The sequence below is a fragment of the Danio rerio genome, chromosome 12, assembly GCF_052040795.2.
Source record: "Danio rerio strain M-AB ecotype USA chromosome 12, GRCz13ab, whole genome shotgun sequence".
Taxonomy (NCBI): domain Eukaryota; kingdom Metazoa; phylum Chordata; class Actinopteri; order Cypriniformes; family Danionidae; genus Danio; species Danio rerio.
The window spans coordinates 20,198,571-20,212,500 of NC_141032.1; the positions used below are offsets into that span (position 1 = coordinate 20,198,571).

The window sequence follows — 13,930 nt, forward strand, 5'->3', positions numbered from 1 at the left end:
TGGTCATACATGAATCTGCACACTAGTAGAAACGTTAGAAACATTCACTCAGCGTCCTGGCTCCGTTAAAAAGGATCATGGATCCGTTAAAAAGCAGCACACAAGTGGTTCATACGTGTAGTCCATAATTTCCATCATTAGTACAGTTACCTGTAAAACCAACTGAACTTGTATCGATGAATAATATAAACAATTAATTTTATATTTTTGATTTGCACCGGAACTGTTACTAAAATGTTATGTTATACAAATGTGTGATTTTAAGTTAACTTAGACGTTTTACATATATCGTTTTAAAGGAAAACTGAAAGACCATCGTTTTCGATGGTCTTCGCACGCCTGCTCTCTATTCAATATCCGTCCGCTTTGGACTATATATCTGTCTAAATATGAAAATCACAGCTTAGGACACACATAAAACAGCCAGTTCTACTTGTGGAAGATTACTACAAAGACATACAAACAGTATGTTGTTGTTTGCAAATTATTATAATTCACACCATTAGCAGACGAAACAACGGCGGATTGATTTAAACCCTTCCAGTAAATTTCATTCGATGTAGCGGAAGTTCATTTACAACTTCTTCCGGTCCCCTTGCTGGTAAGTTGGTGCTGGGTTTTTGGAATAATCTTGTATTTTTTATTGCATAATGCATGCAGAAATACATCGTTAGCATTTATGCGAAGACACATTGCTCAGATATGTGCACCAATAAGTTAAAAGAGGAATATTTGGAATTTAGCCTGTGAACAATATCACAGAATCGGTGTGGTGGGTACTAGCAGCCGGCTAATCGGTTAGCCCATAGTGGGCTCTTTCTTATGTGAATGGCCTGATGGTTTTCAGTTTTTAATATGCGCTTTTGTGATCACTAGAAAGTTCCTTTCTTGACGCTTAAATATGTCTGTGTCCGTAGTTGCTGTATGATTGAGGGCTTTATTTGGGTTTTAATACAGCACTTTGGCTCGAGCGCATCTTGTCAGTGAGCGTGACCGCAGTAGGCGTGTTGTTGCAGTTTGGCGCGCCCACCGCTTCCCTACACGAAAGGGCAACTTTTAAAGTGTTTTATGCAGTAGTTTCTGAATCAGTTAGCCTAATGAGATGTTTGATTGTTTATTTGTTATCATCCCATTGTTTGTATGTGAGAGTTGGGGTGCATGCTAAGACAGGAAACGTTTATTTATGTAAAAAAAAATAGCGCTTCAAGGCAGCCGCAACACGGGGGTCCTGCAAGGTGCTGGAAGCAACTTTGACATTTTGACGTTTAAATACAAGAAAAAATTAAAAACAGCCACCCTTTAGGCCACTGATTACATATTATTGTATGAATAAAGTGATTGTAGATGAACACTCATAAACTTGTGAGTGAGCCTAATTGTAAACTCTGCTTAGCTTAATAATTAAAACAGGATTTCTTCAGAAATTCTTCAGTTATGGTGCATTAATTCCAGCAATATCTAATAGCAACCCTATTTATGGTTATATGCTGTTATTATTTAGCGTAAACAACTCTTAATACGTTTAACTTGTATGTGTTTTTATGTCTTATTTACACACATTATTATATAGATAGATAGATAAATAGACAGATAGATAGATAGGTGGATGGATTGTAAACAGTAAATTAAAACAAGCTTACCTAAACTAATCTAGTCTAAAAATAAGCTTATCACGGCTTGCATGTTTTTACATTATTTAAAGCAAGTAAAGTGTTTCCATACATTGTGTGTGTGTGTGTGTGTGTGTGTGTGTGTGTGTGTGTGTGTGTGTGTGTGAGAATGTGAGTGTGTGAAACCAATAGCAATTAGTGCTGCACAATATATCATTTCAGCATCGATATCGTATTGTGATACTTTGCGATAGTCACATTGCGGGATATGCAATGATGAGTTTGTATTTTAATTTAACATTTGCATGTGTTTTTGATGCCTGTTATTGTATAATGATTTTAAAAGCATTCAGGTATATGAAATTGTACCATTTGTGACCTTAAATATGATTAATTTAATTGAATTACTTTTTATTTTTATCATTCAGTTACTGTAGCTGAATACTGTTATACCCGTGGGGGGGGGGACTATGAAACACATTATTTCAAGTGTATCTTTTTCATGATTGTTATGCATGAAAATACTCACAACAAATGCAAATACAGAAATGCCCTGCAAGTAGCACAATGAAAATGTGTCGGGGAACCCCAGAAAGTTTATAAAGTATTTATTAGATTTTATGGAGATACAAATAGCAAACACTAATTCTTCAATCTTTGACTTAACATGTACATGAAAAATTGAAAATGCAACGCATACAAATACAGAAATGTGCTGCAAATAGCACAGACCACAACGAAAATGTGTCGGAGTACTAGGGATGGGTATCGGTGCTAAATTATAAAAGACTGAAGTATCAATAAGCTCTGATGTTAACGGTTCTGCTATCGGTACTGGAGAATTGATGCTGAATAAACATTACTTATAGCATAATAACTGACCAACCTTTTCTAATTTGTGATATTCATCTGCACAGTTGGCAATCCCACATGAGAAATGCTCATGTTATCGCCCAATATTACAATGGCGAGCGCACACACATAGCTCAAAAACAGACTTGTACGCACAAACAGCTAGTAAGCTTGCAGACTGGCAGAGAGAACGGGTTGTATTTCCAGAGTGGACAGCGACAATGCCCGTTGCAACAACCGCAGCAAGTTGTTATCTTGTATTAGCAAAGTATCTTTCAAAAGTGCATTAACTGCAGAAAGGCAAATAAAAAGTTTTCGACTGACAAGGTAAAGGTACATCATCCACATTGTTATGCTAGCAGTCAATCACATAAGGTCCCTCTAAATTAGTATAATATTAATAGTAAAATAAACACGCATTCGGTTACAACAAAAACAGTATTTTTTTCTGCAGTATCTAAATAAGTCTTAAACATTAAAAATTATTTTACATCAGCTGTATTTACAAATTCATTCATTCATTCATTTTCTTGTTGGCTTAGGCCCTTTATTAATTCGGGGTAGCCACAGCAGAATAAACCGCCAACTTATCCAGCAGGTTTTACGCAGCGGATTCCCTTCCAGCCTCAACCCATCTCTGGAAAACATCCACAAACATACATGCACTACGGTCAATTTAGCCAACCCAATTCACCTGTACTGCATGTCTTTGGACTGTGGGGGAAACCGGAGCACCCGGAGGAAACCCAAGGGAATGCAGGGAAAACATGCAAACTCCACACAGAAAAGCCAACTGGCCCAGCCGAGGCTCGAACCAGCGACCTTCTTGCTGTGAGGCGACAGCACTACCTACTGCGCCACATAAACATTATCTGATTATTTAACTGCATTTTGCAACTAGAAGAGGGTATTTTTCAACTGCAGGGAGGACAAGAAACCAAGAAAGATCCTGACTTCTTCCAGAAATCAGCAAAGATGTTGATTTTTGCCAGAAGAAAACAGGTTAAAAACTGAGAGTGATTTTTCTTTAAACCATTGGACATTCTTTCACAGGAAAATTTGTATTTATTTGTTTCACAGTTATTGGTTTTGCTTTATTTGACATTAAACACATAATAATAAAATAAAGTGTTGTTAATTCTGTTAAAATTTTTTTATGAAAAAGATAACCACTACAAAAAGTACAGATAAGATGAGCGTTAAAGTACCGAACCGATAAGTGGTATCTATAAAAATAGTAATATCGTTAAAACGTTAATGATACCCATCCCTACGGGGGACCCCAAAAAGTTTAAACATTAATTCATTAGTCATTGACTAAACGTGTGCTTGAAAATCCTCACAGCACATGCAAATACAGAAATTTAATGCAAATAGCACAGACAACAACAAAAATCTTTTAGGGGACGCTAAACAATTTATAGATTGTTTATTAGATTTTATGTAGATGCATTCCCACTGCAAAATTAGCTTAATAAATATAACATTATAAATTCTTTCCAAGTCATATCGCAAAATAAAAAAATATATAGCAATGTTAGATTTTTCTAATATCATGCATACCTAATAGCAATTGTACTAAATTGCATTATAGTTTAAATGTTTAAAAACATTCTGACAAATGGGCTAAACATATTTTTGCTCCACTGTGATTTTTGTTATATTTTAAATAATTTGCATTTTTAAAGTGCCTGAAAGGTTTTGGGTATATAAACCGTTTTTAAATCATAGTAAACAAACGTGTTATAGCCATTATTCTTTGCTCAAAAAATAAATTGAGAGCTCAATCTTATATGCTTGTTGGGAAAAATATTACATCTGTATTACACCTTTATGACTTTGATGCTTGAAAAGCACATTTTCACGTTTGTCTATGCATCTGCACATATAAATCCATATGTACATAACTTAAAAATACATATGTACATAAGATTAAACTAGTACAATTACTGGATTGTAGTCAAGGTATTTCAGTTTTAAACTGGAAAATATAAAGCAATTCTACAGAAGACAGTATAGTGAAAAGAAAAGACAATCAACATGAACTGCAAACACATCTGCTTTTAAAAGAAGACGAGTGGCAAATCCGAATTTCACCATTTGCAGGTTCGAAAAGCTGTCGGTTAAAAATTTTTCCTAACAAACACATTTTTGTTGCATGTTAGCAGAGCACTGTAATCCACACGCGAGTCCAGCTGTGCTCTCATAGCTGGAAAATAAAGAAAAAACCTTCATTTTGCAACACTTCGTAATTGCAACACTGACAACCCATGTCACCAAACAATTCTTCTTTTTCTACTTGTTTGATTTACGGTTGACAGCACAATGTGGAATCTCTCTGAACATTGTAACAGTTAAAATAAGTCTTCGAAGCTATAACATGCATACTAATGGAGTTGCATTTCATTCACAATAGAGCCCGCTGATTGGTTTAAACCAAGTCTTCCTCATAATTAATGAACATATGTGCTGAAAACTCAACAATGTCACTCTGTACTGACCCGGTTACAGACATCCAATCTCTACACTGGAATTTACACAATGATCTCATCGCCGTGGCGTTGCTTCTAAATTTTGTTTTTAATCTGGAAGAACGAATTTGCTCTAAACAAACACAAAAACAACCAATTTTCATTTGTTAGTAAAATAAATGTGTCCTAATAGTGTTTTTACTATTAAAAAGTAAATAGTTAAATAGAGGGAGTTAAATAGTGGGACATATACAGTTGAAGTCAGAACTATTAGTCCCCCTTTGATTTTTTTTTTATTTTTATTTTTTAAATATTTTCCAAATTATGTTTTATGCTGTTCACACCAGATGCAGAAGAAGCATCAAGCGCGAATGATTTTACATCATTCAAAAATGCACCTCTGAAAGGATCTAGTGGACTCAAACAGTGATCCAAACGTATCAACGCTGTTTTTCAGCCTTCAAAAAGCACATAAACACAGTTATCTTCTCAATAAAATCCACGTTAGTCATTTAGCAATGAAGCTACAGTCACCGGGCAGACAGAAGCCCTGCCCATCACACGAATCTGTGTCTGTTCTGAAGTGGATTTTGACGCACGAATGAAGCGAGTAAACTCAAATATTCACGGATCCATTTATGCACGAATAGCGCGAATTATTTGTGTGTTCTGCGCCTGGTGTGAACACGGCACAACAGAGCAAGGAAATTTTTACAGTATGTCTGCTTAAATTTTTTCTTCTGGAGAAAGTCTTATTTGTTTTATTTTAGCTAGAATAAAGGCAGTTTGAATTTTTTAGAAACCATTTTAAGGTCAAAATTATTCACCCCTTTAGGCTGTATTTGTTTTTGATAGTTTACAGAACAAACCATCGTTATACAATAACTTGCCTAATTAACCTAACCTGCCTAATTAACCTAGTCAATCCTTTAAATGTCACTTTAAGCTGTTTAGAAGTGTCTTGAAAAATATCAAGTAAAATATTATTTACTATCATCATGGCAAAGATAAAGTAAATTAGTTATTAGAGATTAGTTATTAAAACTATTATGTGAAGAAATGTGTTGAAAAAAATCTGCTCTCCATTAAACAGAAATTGGGGGAAAAAAATAAACACTGTAACTAATTATTCACAGAACTGCTATGAATTTTTTTGCGTTTGGTTCCTTATAAATAGCTTGATATGTGAAAATGGAAACATTTGAGTACCGCAGCTTTGGAAAAATAAATTGTAAAAGCTTAATATAATTGTTATCTTTAGTATACTTTTTCTCATCATTAAAATAGCCTTTGAAGCTTTAATGACGTTAAATACAAACAAGCAAACAAACCACGGCATTGGTTGAACACAAAGACAGCACAATAGGATCATCACTGCTCTTGTCTGTGTATGGATGTAGAGTAATATTGATTTACATTCTCTTGTATTTACCCTCCTAAAGGTGACATGTTCTTTTACTGAGACGAGCGCAGACATTTAGTCTGCCCATTTCCAGCGGAATCCTGTCGGTCCCGGCCGCCACCATGTCTTTTGTGCCCACCCCGAGCCCCACCGTGGTGGACCAGACCACTCTCATGAAGAAATACCTGCAGTTTGTGGCGGCACTCACTGACAACAACACACGTGAGTCAATTCTGTTAAATAAATCTTTTCCAGCTTCAATATTTGGATAGAATTGTTGTCTGCTTTCATCTGGTTGATGTGACAAAATCTCATATCCTGAAAATGATATTTTTATAATGATATGGTAAGTTCAATCAATCAATATATATATATATATATATATATATATATATATATATATATATATATATATATATATATATATATATATATATATATATATATATATATACATACATACATACATACATACATACATACATATATATATATATATATATATATATATATATATATATATATATATATATATATATATATATATATATATATATATACACTGTAAAAAAAAAAAGTTGAATAAACTTAAAATAATAAGGCAACCTATCACACACAGCTTTTTGAGTTAACTAAGTCGACTTAAAATATTTTGTTGAATTCCTTGTTTAACCAACAACATATTTTTGTTTGCTGAACAAATATTATCATGTTTACTCAACAAGATCTTTTGTTTGCTGAACAAAAATTTTCACGTTTATTCAACAAGATCTTTTGTTTACTGAACAAAAATGATCATGTTTACCCAACAAGATTTTTTTAGTTTACTGAACAAAATAAAACAAACTGATTCATTATGCATTTACTATTAATTTTTAGGAATCAAATTAAATACACAAGAATAGTCAATTTCCATTTTTTTATTTTTAACTGTGTTCAAATCACAATCCAAAACATTTGCATACAAAATCAGCATTTGACATTAGCCGTGTTCAGCATTGGGCTAGTTTGTACACAACTAGTACTGAATGTTTCCAGATTTGAAAAGATTGTACACTGCCTCAACATAAAATAACTGGCAACCTTACTAAAACCAAGCTATTAGTGTGTCCAAACACTCAAACCAGGTGAATATACAATCATCTAATCAGAGTAAACCCTAAAAGCCACTCCATTCAAACAGTCTTTAAAGTGTACTGCACTTTTGTCAACAAAGTACATCAAGTCCAAAAACAGACCTCAAAACATTCAAACAGTGGCACAGTAGGAAGTGCTTTCGCCTCCCACCAAGGTCGCTGGTCAGAGTCTCAGCTGGGTCAGTTGCCGTTACTTTGTGGAGTTTGAATGTTCTCCCTGCGTTCACGTGGGTTTCCTTTGGGTTCTCCGGTTTCCCCCACAGTCCAAAGACGTGTGGCACAGGTGAATTGGGTAGGCTAAAATTGTCCATAGTGTATGTGTGAATGAGTGTGTATGGATGTTTTCCAGAGATGGGTTGCAGCCGGAAGGGCATCCGCTGCGTAAAACAAGTTCATTGCGCTGTGGCGACCCCAGATTAATAAAGGGACTAAGCCGAAAAGAAAATGAATGAATGAATGAACTGAACTCTCACAGATCATGTGCCACCAACCTCCATAAAACATGCTGAATCACTTAAAAAGTATATTTGAGTTCTTTTGGGTGTTCCATATTCAGTCTATACAAGAGGCTGAACAAGTAAGCGAAGGCTGCAGGCAGATGTGTGATATCCTGAAGTACTATGGCCTCCTCCAAGATTTTAGGTTCATCACATATTGCAGGGATGCAGAAGTGCCATTATCATCTTCCACCACAGTGAAGATTCCAATCCTTTAATCTCTGGTGCTGTGGTCTTCAGGGTCCGTGTCCTTATAGGAGATTAAGTAATGGGAAAATTAATTGATGTGTAATATTAATTACTACTTATTAATGTTATTACTATTATGCAAAGAAAATAAAAACATGTAATACTTTCGTACATACAAACAGTAACACTTTGAATAGTCTATAATATATAATAATTGAACAATATATTGACAACTTTTTAATATTTAGCAATTTTTTAAACTTTTATTTCACATAAAATTGCAAAGATTTACTTTTATTTGATACAGTTTCAATTGTGAAAGTTGTTTATTGTCCTGTTTAGAATATAACTGAGCCTTTAATTGTCATTCATAAGGGATTTATAAAGCATAAATAGTCCTCACTTTAGATTAGGTCACAACTGGATGAAGTTAAGCTCATAAAGCATATACTAACATACAAAGTAACTATTATTACATACCTTAATATTAGGATATTTAAATGTTAATTTGAATAGTTTATTAATCGTGTACTTAAGCATTCTGAATGATCTTAAAAACACCAAGTATTCTTAAATAACTGGTTTGTAAATAATGCAATACTTAAATTAGTAATACAAATGAATCATTAAAGTTAAAAAAAATACAATCATTGAGCACTTCATGTAGAGTTATGCTTAACAGAAAATAAATTAACTATTCGCTAATACTAAATAAATTATTTATAGCGTGCAGCTATTATAAGTGTTACCAAGCAGACTAATAAATGTAGAATAGGGTATGAAAATGGGTAACTTACCAGACATATCTTGAGAAAGCAAGCAGAATTTTTACGAAGAAAAATTGGCAATCCCTCAAGAGCTGCTCTTTCTCGATCGGTGACAATATGAGTGACCTAAAGGAAAGTCAATTACAAAGGGTGTTTTACAATCTTATTGTTTTGTAAGTAAAAATGTACTTAGTAAATTTAAATGAGCATAGTATTTTATTCATGCTGTTGAAAAAACACATGGCTTTATTTTTAAAAAAGAATTTTGTGGTTTCCATACAATGGAATTTGATAATAGTTGTGTTGGCAAATTTAGAAAAATGTTTAGTTTCATGTGACAATTACTTTGAGTTAAAAACTACAGCTATTATTTTCTATTTTCCTCTTTGAATGTATTCATTTGAAATGGTCACTCAAAACAAGTGAAACATCTGTTATTTATCTTACTTCCATCTCACAATCAAAACACAACTTGACACAATTAAAATTAATGCAAAAGGGCTGGACAATTAAATTGTTGCAATTACGTTTTATTAGACTGTATTACCTGAGCATGAAATTCATGCTTTTGTGTTTGACAGGACAAAATATGTTGCACATGTTAAAAACATCAGACGGGTGTATAAGAAAAAAAAAATCTTAATGAGTACCTGCTCATCCATCTTGTTTAAAGTTGTATCCATCTCTGGACCCATTGAATCCCTTCTTTTCTGTAGAGTTTCAGGAGAGGTGCTGTATATTTATCAAGTCACTCGATTAACTGTCTCAGGAGATCTACATTACAGATCTGAGAAAACTCTTTGCAGATCTACAATATACAAAAAAAACATACATATTAATATTTACACATAATATATATATATGTAAATGTAAATATTTAAATGTTCAAATGCTGAATACAGATGTATTTTGAATTACCTATAATAATAATGTTGTTTGTTATTTTTAGCATTATCATTACTACTTTGAATGAAACCAAAGCAATTGCAATATAGTGACTTACCTCTTCCTTAAAGTCCAGGTTATCTCTCTCTAATTTCTTCCTGGCTAAATCTCAACAACTTCTTTTGGGCAAAGAGAAAAGGTTTCTTGCATCTGCTGGTGAATGACCGTCAAATTTCACTGATGATAGCAAGTCTCACCTCCTCAAGGAAATCTTGCATTGAATTATGTCATTGTCAATATTTCAGTCCTTTTGAGCAAAAAGAAAGAAAAATATATATTTAGCCCTTTATATTTTTTATGTAAATAAAAGCTAGCTGACTGTTAAAGCAAGTTGGTCTGAATATGATAGATATTTAGTCGAGCTAACTAATATACAAGCAAATCAAGCAATGAATTACATGAAAATCACACGATTTTCACACAAATTACACAGTTAAACACGTCACCGTTTGTTCCACTGGCTCTGGTTCGAAGGGAAAAAAGGTTATGATGTGCGCAATGCTGACAGCAATCTAGATAAACAGGACATAATGTTATATTCGTTTTAGCAAGGAAATTTGACTTGGATACCTGATCTGGTATGTTATATGATACTCATTATATTAATCGTGAGTTATTAAAGCAAATGACTCGATTGAAATCGCTATTTGTTTCAAATACATTCACTCAAAACTTTTATTGATGTAAATAGCCAAAACCAAGTGCACGAAACAAGTAACTCACGGCTAAATTATAACAAATAGTTCCGTATTAGGATACACGCGCACATCAAAGCCAACATATCAAATAATATAACGTTAGATGACAACAAAAAAGACATACATACCTATGATTTAGTGATGTGATGTTGTGCGCCGAGGCTTCGAAGCATGTATCAAAAAAACGATACATCTCGCAGTGAAGCAGTGTACCGGAGCTTGATTCGTTTTGCCATCATCACGTGATCAGTGACGTCCGAAGCTTCATTTTCGCCTTTACCCACTTGACTGCTTCGAATTTTGATAGTAAAGTGTATAGCTAGAGAATTGGCGTCTATTACATACATTTGTTTCAAAGCACTGCACCAGTCTCAAACACCAGTAATTAAACTAAACTACAATAGTATTTTTTAGTAAAAAGGTTTTGAACAATACTAAAGTGTATTAGCGTATTTTTTTATGACTATCTTTAAAGAAAACCACCGCATATCGTAGTATATAGAGTTGTAGTATATATGTAGTTGACAGAGAGCATCTGGTGAATGCAACTCTGAAGCATCATTCATATAGCGTCCTCCTAGAGCACTCGCCTCCCAATCAGAAATCGCTGGTTCGATCCCTGCTTGGAGCGGGACTAATTGTATTATGATAAACTTTTGAATACCTTGGATTTTACTACAATCATCAGTTGTGTAATGTAATATATCTTGGGTAAAAACTACAGTAATTGAGTAATTTGTTTATATTGCTGTTTTTGTATTACTACATGAATGAGTTGGTCAGTTGTGAACATTTGACATTATGGCAACACAGTGCTTTCCCACACTTTCACCAGAAGAGGTCCTCATCGAGCTCTGATTTAGAAAGCTTCGAGTAACAAACCTTTTTCCGATACAATTGAGTCGAGTGCTTCACTGGTTTAGAAAGCTTCATTTCACCATCACTAATATGATTTAACAGAAACGTCGTTGGCCTGCTCTTAACCGCTCTATCACGGTCTCTCACATCATTAATACACTGGTAAAATAGATCGGGCAGTCAGATGGGTAGCACATCGCACAAAAAACATGTATACAATTATATACAATCGATTATGAAAACGATTGACACGTAGCTCCGCAGAAAGAAAGATGGTTCGTTTTGTCGCGCGCACGAGACATGTACCCCCTGCAGTGAGCTATGGAAGTAAATTGCGCATGCGCCAGAAGCTTATAAGGCGCATGCGCCAACAAGAAGGGCACGCATCAATGCAAAACTTATGAATTTTGTATTAGTTCAACGAAATATTTTAAGTTTTTTACATTGAAGCACCATATTTGTTGAACAAACTAACTATTATTTGTCAGCATTTCAAATGAAAATATTTAAATTCAGTTAACTTATTAATCTTTGTTCAGAGGACTTTTTGAAAGTTGGCGTTTTTACAGTGTATATATATACATACATATATATATATATATATATATATATATATATATATATACATACATATACATATATATATATATATATATATATATATATATATATATATATGTATATGTATGTATATATATATATATATATATATATATATATATATATATATATATATATGTATATGTATGTATATATATATATATATATGTATATGTATGTATATATATATATATATGTATGTATATATATATATATATATATATATATATATATGTATATGTATGTATATGTATATATATATATATGTATGTATATGTGTATATATATATATATATATATATATATACATATATATATATATATATATATATATATATATATATATATATATATATATATATATATACATATATATATATATATATATATATATATATATATATATATATATATATATATATATATATATATATATATATATATATATATATATATATATATATATATATATATATATATATATATATGTATATGTATATATATATATATATGTGTATATATATGTATATATATATATATATATATATATATATATATATGTATATGTATGTATATGTATATATATATATATGTATGTATTAGAGATGCGCGGTTGGCGGTTATAGCCGCGGACTCCGCGGATAAACCGCGGATCGGGCGGATGAGGTTACGAAAAAATGATATTTTAATTAAATTCGGGCGGGTGGTGGGCGGTTGTACTGTTTTTATATTCATAGCTGGCGCACCAACAAAAAAGCCTAGGACTGACTTCACAGAATGGGAGGAGGAATCGGATACACTAATTCTGGATGAAGTACAAAAGTATTCCTACAAACTTCCGTATAGACGGATCAGCAGAGGAAAATCTACTTTCCTTTTGGGAGAAATAAGGCCAGTAATTCCCACAGCACCTTTCCAAGAGAATTCAATGCATTTCAGGAACAAGTGCTGCGAGCGAGCGCTCCTTCAGTGCAGCAGGGCGCATTATAGTGGCTATGCAGGCGCTCCCGTCTGAATCCTGACACTGTAGATGCTATTTTATTCCTGCATTGTGCCAAGAAAAAATCAAACTAGACCTAAAGTCAGGCATATTAAACCAATTAGCCTATGTTATTTAGGCTACACATATGTTCAATATAAACTTTTGAGTTCGGTCAGCTGATAATTTTACGTTCATATTGGTTTAGCCTATTCTATTCTAGACATGTTGGCCTCGCTTTTACGTTCCGAGGCTATTTTGCCAGAATTTCTTTGTCGCAACTTTAATGGCATAGTATTTCGTTATGCTTCAAGTTTGAGGGGAATGGGGATAATCCTCCATGGGTTATTGGGGCACTTGTCATACATGCACTTTAGCCTGGTCAGACTTTATGTTCGTTTAAAGAGGGATGGCATATCTGTTTTTCTAATTTAATTTCTAATTGTGGGGGTGACTGAGCCTACAAGGCTTAGGCATGATATGACTTTTTTATTAAAACTTTTTTCAACTGTTTGCCAAAGCATGCGACTATAGCCTATGCCTACATTAAGATATTTATGTTAATATTTTTTACTGCCTGTTGTTTCTTTTGGCATATAAAATAGGTATTGTCTGATAGAGATATCAATAAAGGTTCATCTGTGTCGCAGAACTGGTGTTGTTTCCGATTTCTACAAGCTCAATAACATTCACAGCAAAAAATAAAAAATAAATAAATAAATAAATAGTCGAAAAACTGTGCCCATTAATTAGATGTGCAAGGCAAGCAGGTACGTTTTTGGGGTTGCTATGGACAACTACAAAATGTAAACATTATTAGGCTATAATGTAAATGACTTATTATTCTATCTATTTACTAAAAAATAAAGTGAAATAGGCATTTAGTAGTAGGCTAAATAGCAGCATGTTGAAATGATGTGTCAATT

At 33.1% G+C, this 13,930-nt stretch overlaps 1 protein-coding gene and 1 long non-coding RNA gene across 7 annotated transcripts in view; one reads left to right on the forward strand and one right to left on the reverse strand.

Annotated features, from left to right (window-relative positions):
- Positions 1–559: 559 nt before the first annotated feature.
- Positions 560–13,930, forward strand: part of trrap (transformation/transcription domain-associated protein) — a 185,959-nt gene continuing 172,588 nt past the window's right edge. For 4 of the 6 annotated variants that reach the window (XM_087275128.1, XM_087275130.1, XM_087275129.1 and 1 more), the window contains exons 1-2: positions 560–601; positions 6,376–6,557. In XM_087275128.1, coding sequence (XP_087131254.1) covers positions 6,458–6,557 — 100 coding nt within the window. In that variant the 5' untranslated portion in view covers positions 560–601; positions 6,376–6,457. 6 annotated transcript variants of the gene reach the window in all.
- Positions 9,236–10,758, reverse strand: LOC147841364 (uncharacterized). The gene is made up of 3 exons (XR_015503627.2): positions 10,696–10,758; positions 9,928–10,116; positions 9,236–9,732 (listed from the first exon to the last, which is right to left on the reverse strand). It is a non-coding gene; the product is annotated as an uncharacterized LOC147841364 (long non-coding RNA).